Below are 24,430 nucleotides of genomic sequence, written 5' to 3' on the forward strand. Positions count from 1 at the left end.
CATCTCAGGGCAGGGAGGACGTTATAACCTCAAAATTTGTTACAATTTGATGTTTTGATTTGGCCATCACAAAGGCCTGATCTCAGTCCCATAGAAAAGATATGGGCAGAGCTGAAAAGGTGTGTGTGAGTGAGGCGGCCCGACAAACTCGATTCAGTTACACCAGTTCTGTCCGGAGGAATGGGGCAAAATTAAAGCAAACTTTTATGAGAAATTTCAAAAAAGACACCCAAAACATTTAACCCAACTTATACAAAAGCAATTCTGACAAATACTGTAAAGTCAAAAAAGAATGTATGTACATTTCTGAATTTGAATAAGGCTTAAAAAGTTATCAAAACTCATTGTTCACACATTTAGTAAATAAAAATTACAGAAATAATCCTGACTGATCTGAAACAGGAAAGCTTTAGTTTGATCTTATGTCAGACAGAAATCTAAATTTTCACATCTTTTAACACAGCGCATGTAAATATCTGGTTCCAGCTATATTTTGCTGTACTCTCCTCCAAATTTTCTACATCAGTGAGCCGACAAACATCAACAGCTGCTGATTTGGAGCAGATCAGTGGGTCAGTCGTCTCCTCTGGGGGGTTTCCACGTACTTGTGATGTGCTGCTTTTATTGCTGCCATAACAAGTTTGTATTGATCACAGACTGTGACTCAGCAGCATGTGACTCAGTGTGGAACTTTTCAAATGAAATCTATAGAGGATTTGTATTTCTGATCATTATTTATTTATTTATTTTTACAGTATAAAAGGTGACTCAAAGAGAATTGAGCTTTGAAAGGTAAGTCGGTGAGCTCATTCCTTATGAATGCTTGTCAGGTGATTGGTTTCTGTTCCCCACATGAGGGCCGTGCTTTCCAGTGTTTGTTTGGTTCAGGGAGTCAGGAGGCTTTCCATAGGGAGGAGAAAGGAAAGTTGAAAATGAGCAATGAGTCGGTACATTGGTTGGATACACAAAGTCAACAGGTGGATAAGCCAGTGTTCCCCATTATGAGGCAACGCAAGGTTTGAGCTTGAGCTGCTACAGGTAAGTTTAACACTTTTGGTCACGATAAATATTTATTAAACAGAACAATGCTCAGTTTTTCTTCTGAAACCTGTTGTTAATTTTATTTACATGAGCATTATCAAGCATTATCAATGCAAATACTCATTTATTAACACTCAGATTTAAATATATACATATATATATATAGTTTTTAAAGTATTTTCTTACAAATCAATGCCGTATGACCTGGTCTGTTATTTTTTGTTTTTATGTTGTTGGATTTTTTTACTTTTAATGCCAAAACTAGATACCACTTTCCAGGGACGGCTGGTATGAGTGGGCTAGTAGGGCTAAGCCCTCCGTGACATTTACAATAAAGTTGTTAAAATAAACAGCTTAAAATTAAATACCTAAAAATAAATACATTTTAGAAATAATGTATCACATTTTGTTAAATTTTAAACAAACCTGGCTTCAGACCGCCTGGGGAAAATCCCGGGGTCTTTCCGACGGGCTAACTTCTGACAGCCCCGTCAGCGTCACTGTCTGTCACGCCTCACAATGATTGACAGACATATATATATATACACAGTACAGACCAAAAGTTTGGACACACCTTCTAATTCAATGGGTTTTCTTTATTTTCATGACTATTTATAAGGCAAGAAATCCCACTTATTAACCTGACAGGGCAGGTTGACCTATGAAGTGAAAACCATTTCAGGTGACGACCTCTTGAAGCTCATCAAGAAAATGCAGAGTGTGTGCAAAGCAGTAATCACAGCAAAAGGTTGCTACTTTGAAGAAACTAGAATATAAGGGGTATTTTCAGTTGTTTTACACTTTTTTGTTTAGTGCATATTTCCACATGTGTTAATTCATAGTTTTGATGCCTTCAGTGTGAATCTACAATGTCAATAGTCATAAAAATAAAGGAAACTCATTGAATTAAAAGGTGCATCCAAACTTTTGGTCTGTACTGTATATATACTGGCCCACCCTTCAAATGTCACCACCAGCCACCAAGGTCAACAGATTAAATACTGATTCCCAAAGTTTATTTTTAATCTTTTACTGAATTAGTTTTAAATACCCCACATTATAAAAAGAGAATAAAGAGATGATAAAGGACTGTTTCTCTTGTTGTGTCATAGAACATTCACATCACCTGTGGCATCTGAGAGCCTGATGTGAGCTGGAACAAAAGCACAGTAGCTGCTTCAGTTTCAGACCGCAGTGAGACGGTTGGTGAGCTCCGCCACAAACTGACATCTATGTCATTAATAATAGAGTCTGCTAACCACCTTAACCAAAAACTGCCTTTATGTGAGTGGGATTTAACACACTTAACTTATGTAGCACTTTCAGATGGGTTGGATGCTGGATGTGTCTCTTAGAAAGTCGCGTATGTGTGAGAAATTTTAACCGACAGAGCAGAAGGTATAGATTTTACACTTCTGAACATGTAGGGAAGTCTTGTTTTTGGCTTTTACATGTTAATAGGATCTAAAAAGAAAACATTTTCGACATTTAAACTAGTAAAGCTCCCAGTCCTGGCCCATTTTTAAAGTGAAAGCATAAATCTAAATGTTCAACAGGAGTTTAAATATATAGGCTGGATAGCAAAGAAAACAGTGCGTATCGATTGATTAAAGAGTTATAAAAATAACTGATGAACATAAGAACTGATGGATGAATGAATAAAAAGAAAGATGGGTGGTTGGATGAAACATTTAGACAATGGAAAACGACATACAAATCTGGAAATATAAATATTTTTCCTATTATAATGTCCTTTTCTATGCTTATTCATATCTGGAAAATGTATTTTTTATACTACAAAAACTCTGAGTGTTACAATAATGCAGCTTTGTATTGACTATATTAGGACATGTAGTTCATGCTGCTCAATGTGAACTACAAAAGCAAGAGGAAACTGCACTTGGATATGCATAAAACTTTAAATAATTGAGTAACCCACAACCTGATGGGGAAAAAAAAGAGGAAAGACTTTAATGATAACCGCACCTCTGGGTCTTGCATGGCTGCAAAAAGTCCGACTTAATTCCTCTGAGCATAATTTCCAAACAGTCAAAACAGTATTGTATCATCATCAGCCTCATCATCACAAAAATCCTTAGTCAAACTATTAAATGCTCATTCAAAAACACGCACAAGCAGACTACGAGTCAAACCCTGCTTTTTAATGAACTGCAGGGTTTTTCTTTCGTATTCCTGAGTCATTTGCTGAGGCTGGTCTTTTTGGGGGGTTAATGATTTATTTCTAAGGCTGTCTCATGAAATAGAGTGTGACGCGACCTGTCTCTTTCATTCAGTGAAGGCTCCTTTGTGCTCAGTAGGTGGGATATGCTTTTCAGTATTGAGTCAGACAGATGGAGGCCCCCTAGCGACGATGGGGTGGAACTGCACGCCAAGGTTGAGAAAAGCGAGCAAAATGGGTGGACGGAAAGTCCCCGTGTGGAAATCCCCTTGACTTGGAGTTTTTCCTTTTTTAAAAAACTAGCGCTAGCGAACGAGAACAGTCTTTCGAAAGGCTTCTTCGAGCTGCGAGGGCTCCGTGTTTAGATGTTATAGTGGAGGGAAAAGAGAGGGTTGAATGGCGCCGAGAGCCGCAGCGGTGAGGCTGAGTGAAGTGGCAGAGAGAGGACTAGTCTGAGCATCCGGGAGGCTTTGTTATCACCCCCCCGACATATTGCACAGGTAAGACAACACTTCTCCCTGTTTGCCTCTCCGCCTGGACTACGCTCCCCGCCGAGGGGCTGGGACTTATCGGACACATCATGTTGTGGGGCCTTGGGTAACGTGTTGGTCGTGTTTCTGGGGACATGGAGGAAAGCCTGCTCACGACAGTGGCTTTGACAGCCATTGTTTACAAAGACGTCCCCCCTCGGAGCGGATAACGGGGACGTTTAAACAGAGAAATATACCGCCGCCGCCGCAGTCGTCTCTAAAGCCGCGCTCCGACGCGCCGCTGATCACTACATTGTCTCAGAGGTAGTTGTCATTGCAATTACGTAAGCCTTTAACGTCAGCAAAGTCTCCTGTTGTTGTGTTGTGTCTTTTTTTTTTTGTCTTTCTTTTTGTATGTGTGCGTGTAGCCAGCCATGCTAAAACCGCAGCGTCCGCCGCTGTGTCCAGCCTAAAGTCAGCCTGTTTGGGTAACACCAGGCGTCCAGCGCGGCTCCTGACAGCCAGCTGTCTTGGTTTCTGCGCCCTGGAAGTGACTGACTTCAGCAGGGCCTAGTCTGTTGCTGCTGCTGCTGCTCTTGGTTGGAGACCGGAGGCTCCCCCAGCCTTCAGGTGGTTGTGAACTTCAGTAGCATCCACTGACTCATTGTCAGCCTGTTGATGTGAGGACGGAGTTAAAAAGTCAGCGAAAGTCGAGGCTCACTTGCTGACCATTACTTTTTACTTCCTGTGTGTGAACTGGCAGCTGAAGGTTCTCCTTAATTTGTTGAAGCAGCTCTTTAAGGCCTGTGTTGCTCAACACCTCTTCAGAAGTCAAATGTAACTTTTTCTTTTTCTAGCGAGCAATAAAAATCAATTATTATAACACAGTTGGGGTGTTAAGGTTTACCAAAGTTTGAAAAAGTTTCGCGAATCTGTGTTGTGTTTATTTTAGGTTTCTAAACCACAAATTATTCAATCTCACCATCCATGCAGTTTAAAGTCATTTAATTGAGGTGCTATGAAAAATGTCGCTGATTTGAGATTTTGATGGCTGTTGGAACCATAGGGTGATGGCCCTCCCCCACCTGTTGCTGCACACTGCCGGTCAGCAGGCTTACAAGAAAAAGATAGACGACTAGGAAACATTTTTGCTTCTTTAAATGAGCGGTCATGGCAGGAAAACTAAATGGTTGACATTAATTTTCTTCTACCTCTCAACTGGTAGCTAAGAATTTATCCTATTTTAGCTGAATTGCTCCTTAAAAGCAGATATTATTCGACACGTCAAAGACAAAATACAGAATTTTATCAACGGTTTAATCAGTGACTAGATGAGAAACAGCTTTGCATTTTTACATAAGTGGACCATTTAGAGAAAGTTTGCTTTTCTGTTCTTGATTTGACTTTTTATCACTTTTAAAACTACAAGTATACTAAATTTAAACATTAAAAATGAACATCAAATAAATAATCCTCATAACATTTGCAGCAAGCTTGAGCCAGTTATCGTTATCAAGGGCCTTTCAAGGGAACTGAAAACGATGGTGCCGCTGCGGACCAAAGTTATCGTTACCAACAATAACTTTCCGTCAACTAAATCTTTGTAGATGGATATCTACAAAAAAATTTCCACAGTAGCACTTCTACAGTTTAAAATCTTTTTATTGAGGCGGGTGCTGGAGTGAGCAAAGTTTTCTCATGCAGTGGTTCTCCTCTCCAACCTGTTGCTGGGACCAAGTCGTGGTGTTGAAACTGAAGGACTGTCACGCCGTTCTTTATTCTTCCCATCCATTGGAAATGTAAACTTTTTCTTGTTTTCGTCAAAACGAGAAACGTTACTCAACTGTGAACCTTTAGCAGATACTCAGAAAAGGCATGAAGGAAAAGAGTAAAGGTTGCCCTTTTTTGTTACAAGCCAGGCCCTGATTTAGCTTTTTGTTTCTACTTTAAGTAAAGCTTTTAAACAACAATGTTGCGTTTCCCCTCCCCCACCTGTTGCTGCACAATGGCTGTGGGAGAGCCACCACTTGTTCGATAAGAGCGAAAGTCAACAGCAGGAAAAGCTACAAGTGGAAACTCGAGGAGTTAGCGTGTCCTTATTTGATATTTCCAACCCAAAGCATTAGCTTTAATAATTAACATGTCAAATTATTTACTGTTACTTTACCCTTTTTAAATAAAAGCAACTATAGATCTTGGTATACATTACTAAGATGGTTTATCTTTCCTCTACATTGAGGAGCCTATTGTGTGTTTACTGAACTCCCGGTAATCTTTAATCAAAGCCCTGACGCAGGCCGACGGTCGCTGAGGTGCTGATGAGGCAGGAGGCCTTGTGACCTTCCCAGCAGCCTGGAAAACACTGGATCGCCCTGGGGAAATCTGGAAAGCACCAGTTGATTGTTGGGAAGCTTTGAGCTCAGTGGGACAGTGGGACACCCTGTTGGGGGACGGGGGAAACTCTCAGAAAACCTTCAAGGCAAAAAGGAGAATTAGAAGAAAAGACTATAAAGCGCTCTTTGTGTTTTTTATTATTATTATTATTATTATTATTATTGAGTTTAACTGAACAGAATCTCATCTGAAAGCAGAAAAAAGCACCTCATTTACTCAACTCTAAAGTGTTTCTGTGTTATGGGTGGTTTCCCCGAGTAAACTGTAAATTAAAATGAGTTTTGTGTCTCCGTTAACGAGGAAGGGGAATCTCCACAAAAAAATTCCCACCAGACTCTGATCTTTGCTACTGTTGTGAAATAACCAATTTTTCTCCCATTTTTTTTCTTTCTTTTCCTATGCCCAGATTTCACGTTGTCCCATCATCGCCAGTTGGGTGTCTCCTCCTTCTCCTCCTGCTCCTCTCCTCCTTGCTCCTCTTCCTCCCCTCCTTCTACTCTTCCGGCCACCCGTCCGCCATGTCGCAGGGCCAGAACTTCCTCCCCAAATTCCTGTTTGTGTCCAACCTGCTGAAAGCGGTGAAGATCCGTCAGCGCGTGCCCAACGACGTGGTGAAGCCGGCGGCCAACGCCGGGCTCATGCACCACCTGCGGGGGATGCACCGCTACACCCTGGAGATGATCGCCATGAACCACTTCCCCCAGGCCTTCAGAGAGGTGGTGCAAGCCGCCATCCTGGACCGGGCCATGCAGGCCTCTTTGGAGCAGGAGAAGAAGCTCAACTGGTGTCGGGAACTGAAGAAGATGGTGCCGCTGCGCACCAACGGTAAGAAACCATGAAAACGACTCAGGTGGAACAATGTTTGGTGTTTGTCTGTCATTTCCTGTGAAGCTTTATGAAGTTTGGATTATTCTTTGACAAAAATGTGGAAGTCTGAATTTTAGTAACAACTACGATTGTTGCGACTCCCCGCTGAGGATGTGAGCGGCCTTTGTTTCATTTTCTGTAGCAGAAGCTGTTGGCTTATGAGTCAATGGGTTTTTGATATTTAAATTCTCAGATGTCATTACTCACAAGCAGGGTTACTGTAAATGACAACAATCAAGGTGCACGAGTTCCGCTTTCAGAGAGACTCATCCAGCAGCCTCTACTGAGGCCTTCTGCGCCCCGCTGCTAAGTCATGTTTTCTGTTACGTGCGCGCTGCAGCTCGGGAACATCCCGGCGCAGGCAAACATTCACACAAGGGCCCCTGATGCCTCTGATCGTAGTTTCTGCACTGGAAACTTCACCGGCGTCACCCACAGCAATGTTGTTTACTGCTGGTGATCTTTCAGACCGAAGTATTTCCAGTAGTTGCAGCCCCAGCAGGTTTGTCCCCTGCTTTTCTGTTTAGGCGTGTGTGAAGGCCTGTAAATCTGATGAAGCGCGGCCGCGCACCTGCCTGACGCAGGTTCGACGTTTTTTTTTTCAATCAGAAGCCAATCAAGCAGAACCGAATCTCCTGCCCGTCAGGTGAACTATTTTAGAGAGAGAGAGGGGAAAGAACGGCGTTCAAAGAAAATCTTCAGCCTGTAGCAGCAAAAACAGGAAGTGGAAATCAGTCCGCGTTACAAGTTTGACTTAAAGGTTTAAGTTTCCAACAGAAAACAAAATGTCTTCTTTTTTTTTCTTTTTTCTCGTGAGAAATTCCTACTCTGGTCTAATCTGAGTTACTGAATGTTTTAGGTTAGTGTTCCTAAATTCCTAGTTCCTATTCCTCTATCCCTAGAGGGTCATTGTTGATTTTTAAAGTAATAACCCAAATGAGTCACTACCACTTTCATCAGGGGATAGTTCCTCATTCAGAAAGACCCTTTCTATTGATGACGAACCCGGCTATCTTAGACCTCCAGTAAGTAGCCCGAGTGGAATTTCCTGGCTTGATGAGGCAGAATGTTAGAGCCGGACAGTCTAACTCTGAAAGATCTAGACATGACTTTGAGCAGAGGACAGACACACACGCGCACACACACCGGTATTCACAAAGGATCTCACTGACGGTTGCTGAGTCACTGGACCTCAGCTGAGAAAATGTGACGGAGGAAGAAGTCCCTCAGAGAACGTCCAACATCTTCTGGTACATAAATTTTAGCTCCCGAAAATCCTGTTGTATTCTCAGGCTATAACTCGTGTCAAAAACATACTAAAACCTCAAACCTCCAGGGATTCTTTTGTACAAATAAATAGAATTAAGCATCACAAACTCCGGCATAATTCAAGTAGCCGAGTCATATCCGTTTTCCTGTTTCCATCCCAGCGCTGCGATACCTCATTAAATTTCAGTGTGACTTTCCTCTTGAACGTCTAGAACGCATTCCGAGGGTTTTTCCCCGAGCAGCATCCCATGTCTGTCATGTGTCCCCTTCACGCAGGATTGGTTCAGCTACAATAAACTGACTTCAGCAGCGGAGGCGACACTCTTAACACTCCTTCTGGTGTGAATCTTAAAGGATTTGGGCAGATTTGGGGATTTTCATGTGCATCGTTCTGACTCTGGTTCAAACGTAGTCGGAAACCTGGAGCTCATGCATGGTTAAGTTGTGCCGGGTCAAAATGTGAGATTCTCGTGTTGTTTAAGCGTGAGTCCTTATACTTGCGGTGTCCCATATATAACGTTATCATATTAGCATTAATCTGAATTGCTTTTATTTAATAAAACAAAAAGCTTATGTTGTGTTATTGTGCTGCAAAAAGATACAACATGTGGATTATTTAGTTTGATCTGTTATATTTATTTGTTATTTTAACATAAGGTGATAAAATTCAAATAACAACCTGATGAAATTCAGTTGTAGATTTCAAGTGTTTATTGCATGGATTAGTTAAAGTTTTTGTCACTCTGCAACACTTGAAGTAGTAAATAATAGCTGGTTAGTTAGCCAAAAGTTTGAATGTAGCAGTACTATTATAAGAGCAATTAATTGAAATGGTTGTTTAGTTTTCACACTATGAATTTTTGTGTGTTTGATGTAAAATATTTCCAAACAGCTGACTTTATCTTCTCTTGTATGTGAGAGTTAAAATGTGCAGCGTTACTCTATTCCTCGAACAACTGGAGAACTTAAAAAATTTATGTAAAACTATGTAACTTGATTTAATCACTTTTATTTTAAAAACACCACGTAGGCTAAATGCTGCAAAAATCATATAACATATTGATATGTAGCTATAATAATGAGTTAAGGTGTTGCAATTAACATGAAAGGTGGATAATGCTTATCTAGTTGTGTTTTCAGGCCGGTTTGCTTTTTATAAGATTAAGTAGAAGCCATTTGCAGCCAGCTGAGCAGCAGTGCGTAGCGTTGTCGAAACTGTCACTTGCTTTTACAACCTCGGTTTACTTTGATACCAGCAGCCGGCCTGCGCTTATAGTGCTGCCACCTGGATGAAAACAGAATAAGGGTGAGCTTGGCCTGTTTTCCGGAAGTGCCCCAGCTCACCACAGAGGAAGCGTCTATATATAGATTGACGCCTTTCATCTTCGGTCGCCAGCCATCCTTGCGCGATTCACGGTCAAAAGGTTTTTCGAGTTTGAGAACATTTGAGCCAACCTGTGTCTGGATGCATCTTTGTTAAGGATGTCCTCTTTTTTTTTCTTCTTCTTCTTTACACCCTAGAACTCTGCATTGTGTGGGTTTTTTTCTTCCTTTTTTGTTGAGTGATGCAAGAGCACGGAAATGCAACAACAGCTTACTAGTCTGAAATAGGAGGGTTATATTTTTTTGCCCTGAAATACTGATGGATCTTATTCTAGCTCAAAAACCAACAGTCATTTTAAGAATCTTATACACAGACTGGCTTATATACATAAAGAAAAAAATAATTTTTTAGTTGTCTAAGTTATGCAGAGCGAATCATTTGAGAGCTAACAGGAAAAGCAGACAAAACGTACAGATGACAGGACCTTGTGTTTGCATTACACGTGAGGGCGCACCTTATCTGAGTGCCCATTAATCACAAGCCCTCATCGGCTGATGATAACAGTAGTTAAAAACCCAAACATTCCTTCTTGTCCAAGTCACGCCTCCATGGAAAGTACAGGACCTGCTGAGTAGCATTGATGAGCAGGGATCAGTGGAGGGATCAAACACACACACACGCACACACACAAGCATAAAAAAAGCAGAAGTTAGCACAGGGAAATTCCTGTGTTTAGTGTGACAACAGGGTATTTCAGAGCTGCGCACATTGACAAATACAGCCTCTCCTGTTTCACAATGAGGAAAAGACCCAGCAGTGCAGAAGGAGACAAAATAAAATTCCAGGATTTTTAGTTGCTCATGCAGACACTCCTTTTGAGCAACTTCTTGGTCATTAGATGGCGAGCAGACTGAAGAGGGACAGAAGGCAAATTATTTACTCACCGATTCTAAAAGAAGGTAACTTCAGGTCAAGTATTTTTATAGATGGAACCCTATTTGAAGTGCGAGTGTGTGTACTTTTAGACCTATAAGGGTGAAGTTATAATCTACAAACCAGATAGTGATGATTGGCCCAGCGGCCTGGAAATCCCCAGACTTTAGTTACACATTAGCGTGCACGCAGGCCTCAGTCGGTCTCCAGTATTTGAATGAGCGCGTGCATACTCTGAGAACTTTCATTTCCATTTACTAAATGAACGGCTAATCTCGCTTGTGTGTGTGTGTGTGTTTTGTGTCTGCAGGAGATGGGAACTGCTTGCTGCACGCAGCTTCCCAGTACATGCTCGGCGTCCAGGACACGGACCTGGTGCTCCGGAAAGCTCTCCACGGTGTTCTGAAAGAGACGGACACGGCTGTGTTTAAAGCTCGCTTCCAGGCAGAGCTGCTGCAGTCGCAAGAGTTCACCCAGACCGGGCTCAGATACACCACCATGGTACGAAAACCAGACCCAAAACCACGGCTCTATGGGTTCCCTTTTCTTAAGTAGATAGGCTTTTATATCCAGATTGGTTGTGTTTGCACTGTCCTAGAACTGGGAGGACGAGTGGGACAAGATTGTAAAGATGGCATCTCCGGTCTCGAGTAGCAATGGGCTCCAGTTCGACTCCCTGGAGGACATTCACATCTTCATTCTCTCCAACATCCTCCGCCGACCCATAGTCGTCATCGCAGGTACTCAACTCTCCGACTGAAACCTAAAACCAGGATTTAAGATAAATTTTTTTTGCGCTAAAGCAAATCTGATTGATGGTTTCTTGATGTAAGACGAATGAAAATGTGAAACCAGAGGCGTATGTCTTCAGCTTACTTTTAAAATTAGTTCGGCTAAATAGTTTTTTTCTTATTTTCATCAACAGACCAGGTGGTGAGGAGTATGAAATCTGGCTCCTCCATCTCCCCTCTGAATGTGGGCGGGATTTATCTGCCTCTACACTGGCCGCCCACGGAGTGCTACAAATACCCGATAGTGCTTGGCTATGACTCCCAGCACTTCGCACCCCTCATCACCGTCAAAGACAGCGGCCCAGGTAGGATGAATAATAAAATCAAACCGATGGGTGTAACGCAGCCGGTGCAGGGTTTCCTATAATATGTAATTGATTGTGGCACACCGCCATGGCAAAATAAAAGCCACCACACCTTCAAAGTCTGAAGTAGAGGGAGAGAAAAGCCTAAGGAAGGCTACGTTGAATGTTTTTTTACTTAAAGACTGTATAAGTGACCCTAATGTTGACGTTTTATTTGAATGATGGCAGTGGTTAATTAATATAGTTTGGGCATCATACGTTATATTTCAGACAACCCACCACCATGGTTTGAAAAAGTCCTAGAGGAAGCCCTGCAATGTTTGGTGGTGGTAAAAAAAAAAAAAAGAGAAAAATAAAACGGTCTTTTGTTTTTGCAGAGATCCGAGCCGTTCCGCTCATCAACCCGAAGAGGGTGGGCTTTGAGGAGCTGAAGGTTCACTTCCTGATGGAGAAGGAGCAGCCGCAGAAAGAGAGGCTGCTCAACGACTACCTGCACCTCATAGAGATCCCCGTCATCGGCCTGGGCCACGAAACCGCGCGGATCATGAAAGCTGCGAAGTTCGTAGGATTCATAAAGTCCGGTCCTTAGAGCTGATTGAAGGTTTGATGTTAAACGGAGGCCATGTTGTGTGTCTGCTAGGCTGGACGAGGGCAACCTTCCCGAGGACATGAACCTGATGGAGGACTACCTGCAACTCGTCAACCACGAGTATCAGCGCTGGCAGGAGGACAAGGAGCAGGCCTGGGCCGCCCAGCCGCAGCGACCGCCGCCTTTCTCCGTCTCCCAGCTCTCCCTCATCGAGATCCGCTGCGCCACGCCGCGGTGCACCTTCTACGTCTCCGTGGACACGCAACCTCATTGTCACGAATGCTTCGAGAAGCGACAGGCCACGACAGGGGGCGGGGCCAGGATAGAGGGGGTGGTCCAGACCAAGGGCGCTGGCGTGCAGGGAGGACTGGGGATGATGGGAGGAGCGGAGACAGAAGTGAGCGCCAGAGGAGCCAGAAGCAGCAGTCCGCCTTGCTCTTCCTCCGGGAGGGGCGTGGTGCTGTCGAGTCCCCGCTCGGCCCCACCCACCGCCCCCAGCCTCAGCCTGTACAGTGAAACTCACGCCATGAAGTGCAAAACACCCGGCTGCCTCTTCACCCTCAGCGTGGAGCACGACGGCCTTTGCGAGCGCTGCTTCAACGCCAGGCAGAACCACGGACCCCCTGGGGCCGGAACTGCCACCACAGGACTCCCGGGGCCCAACGGGGCGCCTGTCGTTTCCCACCCAGCCCAGGGCTCTGGGTGGCCCCAGTGGGGGGGCTGCGACGCGGAGACGGAGCGATGCAGCATGTGCCGGCAGGAGGTGTTCAGGATATTCAACGGCCTGTGTCCGCCCTGCATGCAGAGGCAGCAGGTTCCGGAGAGGGGGGAGCCGCAGCAGGGCAACCACAGGACTGAGGCCTCGGCTTGGAGCCAGGCCAGAGACACTGAGCAGCCGTGCCTCACCCTCACCCCAGCACACCCGTCAGCCTGGCAGACTCCTCTGGCCCAGCGCTGTAAAAGATCCGGCTGCCAGTTCTTTGGGACTCCGGAGAAATTGGGTTTCTGCACTATTTGCTATGTAGACTATCAGACAAACCACCGTAAGTCCCGACTCGACGTGATGCAGTTGCATTGTTTTTCAAATGTGGAAAATGTCTTGTCAAAGCGACAGTTTTGCTAACATGGGTCGCCATCTTTTTTTTTTTTTTTTTTTTTTTTGTTCCAGGCTTGACTCCTCCTCCCGCCCCGGTCCAGAGCAGGCGCGGTTTGGAGACAGGCTTCCAGAACGCCACACGGTGTCGGGGGTCCGGGTCCGGGTGCGGCGCGGTTGGCAAGACCATGCTGGAGGGCTACTGTGACAAGTGCTACGTCAAAGAGCAAAGTGCACGTCTTAATCAAGTTGCACATCGGACACCACACTCCCCTCCTCTGGTCATGGTACGTGTCGGCCGCACCTGTCCTACCTGGTTGTTATTAACTTTTTACTTTTAGCATCTTTTTATTGCAACTGCTGCTGTTTTCCCCCATTAGTTACGGTAAAGCAAAAACAATTAATGTATTGACTACAAAGCTGAAGCAATTTATCACGATTATTGAAAATATCGTCAACTAATTTAGTAATCAGAGTATTCAGACTAAAAAAGGCATTTTGCTAAAAAGCAAACATAATCAGAACAATGATTAAGTCAAAATTGTACAAAAAAATTATACATTACAAATTTAAAATAAAATCACCTTTGTCTGTAAATATCTGCCAGCCTGAACTCCTCAAGTGGCATAGTTTAGCTTCAACTAATTCAAATTCTGTAAAAAAAAAAAAAAACTCCTTTTAAGCACCTTTTGCTATCCATTTATAAAATAATTTTAATCCTAAAAATAGTATTTTCTTTTAGCTTCAGATGTATCCTGGAGCTAAAATGCATCTTCCTAGTTGCATTTTAGGTAGTAAAATATATACATATATTTTAAAAAAATTATTTATGTATTATTTGCATCTTTTATTGTATTACTAATATTGCATAAGTAAGGCCTAAGTGCTGAAATGGAAAATCTACAGAATGTGCCAAATTTTTTTATCTGAATATTTGATTATTAAAATAATAGCTAGTTGCATCCGTAATAATTTACTGGGGATTGTTTGACATAGACAACAAGAAGTGATGTGTAAAAAATGATGCATGGTTTAATACTTGTACATGACACTCTAGTATCTCTTAGGTTCTAACCGACCTCGTTCTTCCTCCTCTTCCCAAAGCGCGACAGAGCATCTAAACCCAGATCCTCGCAGCAATCCCAGACCCAGACCCAGACCCAGTGCCGGCGGAGCGGCTGCAGCAACGTGTCCCCGGGCTGCACGGACCTCTGCCCCGAGTGCCACACGCGAGGCCAGGGGCGGGAGGCGGGAAGGAGGGCGCAGGCACCCAAGGAGAAGTCCAAGCAGAGGTGTCGGACGCAGGGCTGCGACCACTATGCCAACCAAGAGAAACAGGGCTACTGCAACGAGTGCGACCACTTCAAACAGATCTACCGCGGCTGACCGCGACGCAGCACACCACAGCGACGACGACACATCGGTAGCACTCCAGAGCCACCGCCCTGCAGTGGGCTCCCCATGCCAGTCAATGCACCTCTGATACTAACTAACTAACTAGCTAGTGACTAACTAGTAACCTTATGGCCTGAAAAATCAACCTCCTCCCCCCAATGTCGAATGTGAAGAGAGAGTGTGTGTACGAGGGAGGGGGGTGGTGGTGTGTGAGTGTGTGTGTGTTTTTTTTTTGTTTTTCTTTCTTTTTTTTTTACTTTGCAGTAGACATGGCCTCCAGAATACCTCTTTGTGCAATTATTATCATCTGATTCGCCGTGTGCTCTTACACGGCCAGAGGTTTGGCTCCATGTCCGAGCAACTGACTTAACCCTTGTGTACAGTGTGTATTTAGAGGTACGTAGAGAACCGTGCCGGACAAAATGATTGTATATTGGCTTAACGAGAAGCATCTGACATTGCTTTATAGACCACAGCCAAGGATTTTTACCATGTCTGTCTGTCTGTCTTAATCCACCTGTGTATCCGTCTGCCTGTCTGTCTAGCATTTTGCTCTGTTGAAGTGAAAAATGCAGTAGTTGGGAAAGCCCAGCAAACAAGTCTCTGGAAGTAGGAAGCAGAAGTGAGACGAGCTGAGCCGATGCAATGCTCCTCCTGTCTGGAGGTCAACTTTGTTTATCTTAGCTTCCCCTCCTAAAAATCTCTCATTAGGCATGGGCCGCTATGAGAATTGGACAATATAACTGAGCTGAAGTACAGCAGTTTCACACAAAATGGCACAAACATTTAGAACAGATCTACTTTCTGTTATTTAAAATGTATAAGCAGCAATTATTCTTATAGCTGATAAAATATTTTGTTTACTATGAAATCTAAATTGATGCTATCTTTAATAGCGATGTGACGCTTTCAAATCTGGATAAGTATGAAAAGAGGAAAACTAAGAATGGAATTATGTTTGCATTTCCAGACTTATAAGACTCCCTGTCTTATTACCTAAAAGATCAAAATGTATGTCTCTTCTGAAAAATCATTTTTAGCACTTACTTATTATGAACTTATGATCTTTACTTTTGTTTCGCCATGTCCCTTTTGAGTTTGGGACGAATGGAATTAATACTTTTGTGTTTATAACTCTTGATATCCAGAAACCAGCCCATGCCTATCTCATTTATGCCCTCTTTGCCTAAAGATCAATCGCCTACAATTCTCAAATTGATAATGAACGTCCATTGCTCAGCAAGTGGAAAAGTAAATATTCGTTTTCAAGCAAATCCTCACGAACTACCGTCACTTCTGTAAGTTAAATAGCTTCAAACGGAAAGTAAAAGCGAACCATGTGTTTAAACGGTGCGAGACAGACAGGGCAGGTCCCTGCTAGTTTTGGTGCTACATGTACAGAAACACGAGCCTTTCCCATTGTAGCCGACATCCTGTTGTCAGCGATCAGAAGGCAGGGAACACAGCAAAGACAGAACTTCTTACTATTTTTCCTTTCCTTCCTCTAGTTTTTCTCCTCCTTCAACACAGATCTGTTGCCTTGGACATTGTTTCCATGTTTACTTACAATTTAAGCACCTAGAAACATTCACACACACGCACGCATACACACATCATGCACACGAATGTCGTATTGCCGGTCCTGTCAGTAGGGGATTGTTTCCAACAAAAGATAGAAGGTGTGAGCGTACAAATACGCCTCGGTCTGGTCTCGTCTCAAACCACCGCATACACACATTTGCACATGCACACACAGCTCCTGTGAGATTGTACACCCGAGCCTGAGGTGACGTGTAGGTAAATGAATCCCTGAAGAGTTGCATTGCTCTCTCCGCTCCCGCTGGACGAGTCGGGACGACGACGGTGGTTCCCGAACTTCCAAGAGCAATCCCATCGCCTGCTTCGGCGAGTTTCCTTAATCTGAATGTGTTTTTCTGTGCCGTTTTTCCACGACGGCGCGTTTATCGGGGCTGATCCTTGATAAGTTTTGCCTTTAAGTAGTTCTGATATTTTATGGACCATAAGAGGGGTGGGTGGGACATCGGCTCTCCCATTTTTTTAAAATGCTTTTGTGAGCATGGAACCTAGTCCGTATTGTAGGACCTTCCAACCCGATGCCTCATTTTACAACACAAACAGAAAAATGCACAGGTCTGTGCCTCTGGATGATACACTCAAGCAAAACTGACATTTCTGTTTCCTTTTGTTGGTTTTGGAAGATTTTAATGGATTTTGATATATCTGTTTGCTTCTTTTTCTTTCTTTTTCTTTTTTTTTTTGCCAAAAGACAAAAAGGTTTAAAAAGAAAAAAAAAATCCAAAAAACATGTGCCATCAAAACAGTTGTTGTTACCTCCTTAAAACGGCCAGCCTGGGTTATTCTAGACTAACTTCTGTGCCACATATAGACATCTTCAATTCTGTGTAACCTCACATGAACGTCCCCAAATCTTTCCATGAATGTCTTATCTGGCTCGAATAGTGAGAAATGCAGATAACCTGAAGCGCGACACCTTTTTATCAAAACTCTGACGTGACATCAGCCGCTGCAGTCATTCCCCTCGGCCCCCGCCGCCAAACGCCCACTCCTCTGTAGATGTCCATCTGTGGCTTTAGTGTAGAAATGACAACCAGGCTCTCGGTCTGCCTTTTTCATTCAACTGTAACTGAAGCTGTCGGGCCAGCCCACACATGCTGACGGCCTGTGCGTAGATCTCTGTGTGCTTTAATCACCACTAGACTAACCTTAATCAATTAAAGACCAACTAGTGGTCAGCTCATCAGGACCCACCCTAACATGTTTTTGGAGGTGGGTTCTGACAGTTATTTTTATCTTTTTTTTCAGTTATTTTATTCTTTTTTTAAGTTGCCTGGGAGGAGATCATATAAATTGCACATAATTTGTCTAAGCTGCTGAGGCATTTAGGACGTGTCTAGGGACATTCCACCGGTAGAGGAAGCATCGGCTTAAGAGCAGAAGGTGTAACAAAACATGCAAATGGTTTGGAAGTTTCTTTCGACAATAGGGTATTGTATGAAAAAAAAAGCCTGGTTTTATTTGTTAAGTATTTATTCATATCAAAATATCTGTATTGTGTGATCCAATAATTATTTATATGTTGTGAAAATATGAATTATTTTTACTAAGAACTCTTGACTATTGTGGTTCTTGACTGTGTTTAGTGTGTGTGTGTGTGTGTGTGTGTGGATGCTTTCGTGGTAGAGGTGCTTAGTTAAATAATTAAAAAAGTGTATTTCATAAATTCAAATCAAAAAATGAAACCTACACTCTTTTGTTCAGGCGTTTAGTTTTGATAAATTCAATAAAAGAAATAGTGTTAGATTAGAATGATCAATTATTTTATTACAGAAATGTCAGTAAGTCACACTTGGAGTAGATTTACTGTATGGCGGTTGTGGCTGCTTTTGTATAAACCACTGCATCCATGTGGTGTGGCATGGACTCAATCAGCCTCTAACCCTTTGCTTTGACAACCTGAGTTACCCCTTTTGCTTCTGCACCTGTTTTTTCTTCCACCACACTTTCCTTCCACTCAACTTTCCAATCAGAAATTTACAGTGCTCTGAACAGCTCTTACGACTGTTCAGTTAAAGACAGCATAGCAGTCTTTCGTGTGACAACATTTTGGCTTTGAAAAGCCTTTTTTGGGAGGGTTTATGAAGAATTCAGATTTTGGCTTTTCATCACCTAATATAATGTACAATATCTCACAGAAGTGAGAACACCCCCTCATGTTGTATTATACCATTTTATGGGACAACACTGAAAATACAACACTTAAATATGAATTGAAGTAATCTGTGTGCAGCTTGTATGAACGTAAATTAGCTATCCTATAAAAATAACTCCGCACTCATTGTCTAAACCAGTGCCAACAAAAGTGAGTACAAATTGTCCCCAAAATGTGTGTATGTTGTGCTGCCACCATTATTTTGCATCACTTCCTTTGCGTTCTTGGACAGGGAGTTCACTAGAGGTTCACAGGAATCGTCTTCCATGTTGACATTGTGAAGCTGGTGGATGTTGGGGACGTTTTGCTCCTCCACCTTCTATTTGAGGACGCCCCAAATGTTCACCAGGGTTCAGGCCTGTTGACATGCTTGGCCAGTTTCTTTAGCAAATACGTAGTCGTCTTTGAGGCATGTTTGGGGCCGTAACCATGTCGGCGTAGCGCCCTGCAGCCCATTTTCTAAAGGGAGGGGATAATGTTCTGCTTTAGTGCGGCATGGTACGTTAGCATCCATGCCTTCCCGCAGCCAGCAGCACTCAATCAACCCCAAACCATGACTCTCCCTCCACCATGTACTCCTTACCTGGTTACTGCCACACACGCTTGACACCATCTGACGCTACAGTAATGCTGGCATCTATTTTAAAAACTCAATCTCTGGATATGACGCTGAGCACATCCACTCAACTTCTTTAGTCGACCACAGCGAGGCCTGTTCTGTTCTGTGTGCTGCAGCTCAGTTTCAGAGTGGAGGCGATCTTCTTACAGCCTTGGCCAGGGGTTTTCAACTCCAGTTCTGGTGTCCGGCAGCATTTTAGTTGCGTCCCTGGCCTGAATCACCTCCAATCAAGTTCTCCAGAATCCTGCTAATATATTTGACTCGTGTGTTGAAGTAGACATCTAAAAGTCACAGGACACCGGCTCTCGAGGACTGGAGTCGCAGATCCCTGGTCTAGGCCATGTCGTTTTTTTCAGATCCTCAATGGTTTTTGCCATGAGGGGCCATGTTGAGCTTCCAGTGATCAGTATGAGACAGCGATGGTGATGACACCAAATTTAACACACCTGAGAGCTTTTAATAATAATGAGTCACATCACATGACACTGGGGAGAGAAAACAGCTAATTGGGCACCATGTGGGCGTTCTCACATGGGGGTGTACTCACTTTTGTTTCCACTGGTTTAGACAATTTGTGTTGTTATTTTGAGGGGACAACACATTTACAGTTATACAAGCTGTACACTTACTGCGTTTTGTATCAAATTCCCATATTTTCAGAATTTTCTAATGAAAAGATACAATAGAAACATGAGGATAGACTGTGTAAAATGAATTGCATGAGTTTTAACTAAATTAAATAAATTAGCTTTTTATGGCGTCGTTTTAGTCACTCAAGCTGCGTCTGTAGTGTTTGTGTGACTGGTTGAAAGGAAGAAGTGTATCTTTTTCCTTTCCTGAATCATGTAGCGCACGCATGCATGCTCCGCTATACGTTGCAGGATGCTTTCATGCTGTCTGAGGCTCACATGTTGCACTCTTGTAGCATTTCCCCTAAGGTCTTTATTTCTCAATGCTCTTTCTACAAAAAGAAAAAAGAAAAAATCAGCTCACTGAATCCATCTTCAGTGTAGGAAGTGCTGTGGGTGCTGCAAAAAAAAAAAAAAAAAACACATCAGATAACAGTTGACTGAGGCCTGGTTCAGATGTGGCACAATGCACCATTTTTACTGAATGCAGACCTGGGTTCGGTTTTTTCTTTCTTTTTTTTAACCCTTCTTCCCTCCGCCTCTGTTGTTGTTTCTCTTTTGTTACAAATTTCCATTGAGAAAAGATCAAATGGTGACTTTTTTTGTACTTTGTCACATCATTATTAATTTTTTTCCCCCCAGGCTATTGTTAGGGTGTCATGTGTTTTAATAGGAATGGGAAAAAAGGGATCCCCCACCCTCACACATATATATATCAAAAAACAAAGAGCTCACATATGAGGAATAGATTATCTGGTGGGAGGGGGAGTTTGGAGTGAGGGGAGATCTGGCCGTTAGAGTTGGGGAACTGGTTAGAAAGGCTGCGACTGGGACCTTTAAGATCAGTGGGACAGCAGGGCTTTGCGTAGGCTTCACATGGTAGACTGATGTGGTTTCCTGGAAATACCCCGGCATGCAAATACTTAAAATAAAAAAAAAGGCACAGTTCCTCTGACAAGAAAAGTAGCGGTGTGTTGCCTAACATATGAGAGCCTCTGTCCGGTGTGAGAACCCTTTTGTGATACATTTTATTAGAGGTAATATGGCAGGAAGTTAAAATGAGTTGGTTTAAAAGGAAAATAAAACATTAAAATAATGAGGCAATCAGAACAGTTATATAAGTTTCATTTTATTATTGAATTTATTAATGAGCAACCTTTTGGCTCCCATGGCCAAGATGTGGAAAAAGCTTTCAAATAAAATCCATCCTTTATTGTAGGAGTCTAAAATCCCACTGAAACACTTGGGGGGGGGGAAATTAACCTTATTTTGAAAACAGTCAATTAGTGACAGGAAGTAATTTAGAAATTTAACAAATTCGGTGATGCCACGGACACACCAGGATGCCAAACTGAAGAATGTGAATAGGTTTACTGGAATATCTAAGGACCTCTCATTAGTGGTGCATTACTTCCAGTTAACCTGGAGTTTGAATATCACATAATTGCTTCTCAGTGCTTCTCTTCAAAATAGGCAAGACAAGAGAACGTTCAAATAAGGCAGATGAGTGTTCATCTTTAGATGTCAGGAAAAGGCGACAAGAAAATAGCTGCTCGCTGGTAGCTGCCCATATTTACAGTCAGCACAATAATTAAGACTGTGGAACTGTTTAGTCCAAATAATAGTTCACTGAAGCAAAGAGCAGCAGCTTGAGGTCACCAAGTCTCCAGAACAACGTTTAAATGTTATCAGGATCCCAACTATTTAGGAGTAACATCGGGAAAGGACATTTTCCGTCTTACCAACTCAAATGACTCGTAGTCTGGAGTCAAAACATCCGATTTTTCTAGAGCTAACCCGGGTCCACATGAGGATTTCAATTAAACCCATGCTACAGCTTCAACTTCAGATTTCTGTGAAGTTCAATGGTGTAAATGGATTATCTTGTCTACATCCCCGATGCTGGATTACCTATATAACTACAAAGATCAGAGACGAGATTGCGCAGAGATAGGACTCGGGTGTGTGAACATAGTTTTACATGACCATTTGCATTTGTTCAAAGACAATGAAACTGAAATCACTTACTTGGTTCACACCGTGCTTTCATGTGACTCACTGATGGGAATTTAGAAACCTCCTTTTTTCCAGGCTATCACCTCAGGGTTGTTGTGAATGTGAAACTTTCCCGTGTAAAACTGTGGATTTGTTTTCAGTGTCATAATTCCATCTAGGTCTCCTTCTGCAGAACACACTGAGCAGTACGGGAAGTAAAGAATAGTGTTTTTCAATAAATGTTCAAGGTGTGTTCACTCACACAATACACTTTTCAAACAAGACTCAGTTTATGTTTCCAGGACTTTGACAAACCACTCTTTGTGTGCTGGCTACTTTTTTAATGTTCAGCAGGAATGTCAGGCAGCATAGAAATTATATTAACAGATTTTTATATGAGAACACGCACTTCAAATGAGTGATATAAGTACTACAAATACATCTTCATTAAAGTTACTAGAGGGTTAAAATTGTTGAAAAGAGTGTGTTTTAATTTTTTGGTTCCTTTGGTTGAATCCTGCAAGTTGTTTTCAAAAATATAGGGTACTCTGAAATTATTTTGTGGAGAAATGTCTTCTCACTTTCGCCAAAGTTGTTTATTAAAACATTTTTTATTATTATTATTTTCTCCATTTCTGATGAGATGGGGGGTCAAATTGTAGTTTCACGTCAGAAATTTGAAATGTGCCATATGCACATTTAATCCAATCTGATTGGTAATTAATTACTCAAGACTCTATAATCTGGAATTAGATGAATCGAAGTAAAGTAATTTATCAGAAAGATATTGGATCAGTGTCACTGAGGAAACAGGACCAGTTGTGTACATAGGAATCATTTAAGATCTTTTTCTTGTGAAATGCTAAAGTAGACGACAGTGCTGTTCCACTTTGTACAAAATACTTTGTACAAAGGGATTGTACAAAATACTGACAGCAGAGAAACCAATAACTATGCTTTAACTTTTTGTGCTTTTGTAGTAGCAGGTAGCCCTGGTGTGAGTAATCCCACCTGACCTCAGAGGGTTTTCGTCTTAGTCAGGATGTGATATTCTGAATCAACAAAACCTGCCTCCTTTGAAAAGTTATTTTCAAACTTCCATATTAACTGCTGTAATAAAAGCAAACAGAAATATTTATAGCCCTCGAACCTTTTCAGTACCACAGCCACAAAGTTCAGTGTATATTTTTGGAGATATAAGGTGACAGGCTGGCACACAGAGTGGTCTACCGCATTAGGAAAATCCCTTTACAGCCTCTATTTAACCAGGTCAGTCCAATTCACATCAAAGATTTCTTTCACAAAGACAAAGTTGGGAATAAAGATGTCAAGATAAATACATCACAAGTAACAAAATGAATACCTGCTTGTATTAAAAACAAGTAATTGTAAAGTGAAATTAAAATAACATTTGTTCACCAGAAGAACTGAAAAGTGTGACGTACTTCTGGGGTATGACTCCGATTGGATAGAGAGCATCTTTGAACAGCAGTCGACTAGGGTCCGGACTTGCACTAGGCCATTCCAAGACAAAAATGAAAGAAGATCTCGAGTCTTTTATAGTATCTAACAGATTTTCTTAGATGGTAGCTCTGAATGTAGCTAAATCTATCATCCTATCAACTCCATCAAGCTTCCCTCTCTCTGCTGAAGAAGAGCACAGCATGATGCTACTTCCGCTATGTTTCACAATAAGCTGTATGAATGTAGGGTGATGAGCAATTTAAGTTTAATAAGTGCTACAAAAGTATTTCGTAGAAGACAAGAAAGAAAAAAATGGCCTCATTTGCTCAGAGCTTCTTCATCCACATGCATGCTGAATCCTCTATATGTGGGAAAAACAAAATTGTACTTTTTATGAGCACCAGCTGCATCTATACGGACACAAAGAAGCCAGCAACTGTGGTAGTGAATGTAGGTATGAAACTTAGAGTGTAGACAAAATCCATCAAAGTCACCAATTTATACCAGAGAGATAGCAGGCACAAAAATTATTTAGAAACAATGTCTAATTCAGCTTTGTTTTTGACTTCAGCCTATAAATACATATATTATTACTGCTGCTATCAGATAGACGTGAGGCAAAATGGTGGATTAGTGCGCAGCAGTGGAGTGTATATGCACAGCAGCTTGGGATCATTTGGTTCATTTAGCGACACAATTCATTATAACAAACTCGCTGTCAAAGTTACGTATGGAACAAAAGCACGTTTCTTTTGAATTTCTTTGAAGTCAAGAGACTGAACAAAACTGAAATTTACTCAGCCACAAAAGCTTCACACGTTCAATTCAGCTCAGTGTTTAAGCTGTCAGAAATAAACTGTGAATGAAAATGTCAAACCTAGCTGAGGGAAAAATGTCATTTTGTGAATGAATCCACCCAACTCTGACTCACTGGCTCTTCTTTTGAAAAGAGAAATGTCGCAAAAATCAAAAGTACAGCCACCGCTTATTCCACAGGAAGTTTTCTGGTGTTGTGCAATAGGAAGAGGGTGTAGCCTTGGTAACTTTGACCATTTTGTCAGCCGCATTAACTATTAATTTCCACTACATGACACCACACAAAGAAACCCCCGTTAATAATAATTGTGTTGTTGAACCGACCAGGGACAGCCTGTTTTTTATAGAAGCGGGAAGTTTTGATGTTTAGTCTATAAAACTCTTGTGTTTAGGTCACACATGTTCTTGCTCTCAAATGTTGGCCATTGTTGTACAAACAAAAAATGAAAATGGAGCTTTAACAGTGTGATTTGGACCCTCGAATGTAAAATAAATATGATTTTAAA

The 24,430-nt window shown here is 42.2% G+C and overlaps 1 protein-coding gene and 1 long non-coding RNA gene across 3 annotated transcripts; one reads left to right on the forward strand and one right to left on the reverse strand.

Moving 5' to 3' along the window:
* The first annotated feature begins 3,351 nt into the window (after positions 1–3,351).
* tnfaip3 (tumor necrosis factor, alpha-induced protein 3) lies at positions 3,352–17,799 on the forward strand. Of its 2 annotated transcripts, none has more exons than XM_028007387.1 (9): positions 3,352–3,720; positions 6,491–6,909; positions 10,788–10,978; positions 11,076–11,217; positions 11,403–11,573; positions 11,951–12,131; positions 12,214–13,205; positions 13,331–13,542; positions 14,360–17,799. In XM_028007387.1, exons 2-9 carry the CDS (start codon positions 6,603–6,605, stop codon positions 14,639–14,641), a joined length of 2,478 nt encoding a protein of 825 aa, XP_027863188.1. In that variant the 5' UTR covers positions 3,352–3,720; positions 6,491–6,602; the 3' UTR covers positions 14,642–17,799. The 2 variants fall into 2 exon arrangements, with proteins under 2 accessions (XP_027863188.1, XP_027863189.1); XM_028007388.1 differs by lacking the exon at positions 3,352–3,720 and adding an exon at positions 3,727–4,014.
* On the reverse strand, positions 15,021–19,626 carry LOC114138248 (uncharacterized). The gene is made up of 2 exons (XR_003594176.1): positions 18,985–19,626; positions 15,021–18,860 (listed from the first exon to the last, which is right to left on the reverse strand). It is a non-coding gene; the product is annotated as an uncharacterized LOC114138248 (long non-coding RNA).
* Between the last annotated feature and the right edge of the window lie 4,804 nt (positions 19,627–24,430).

This window comes from Xiphophorus couchianus, chromosome 22 (genome assembly GCF_001444195.1).
Source record: "Xiphophorus couchianus chromosome 22, X_couchianus-1.0, whole genome shotgun sequence".
Classification (NCBI taxonomy): Eukaryota; Metazoa; Chordata; class Actinopteri; order Cyprinodontiformes; family Poeciliidae; genus Xiphophorus; species Xiphophorus couchianus.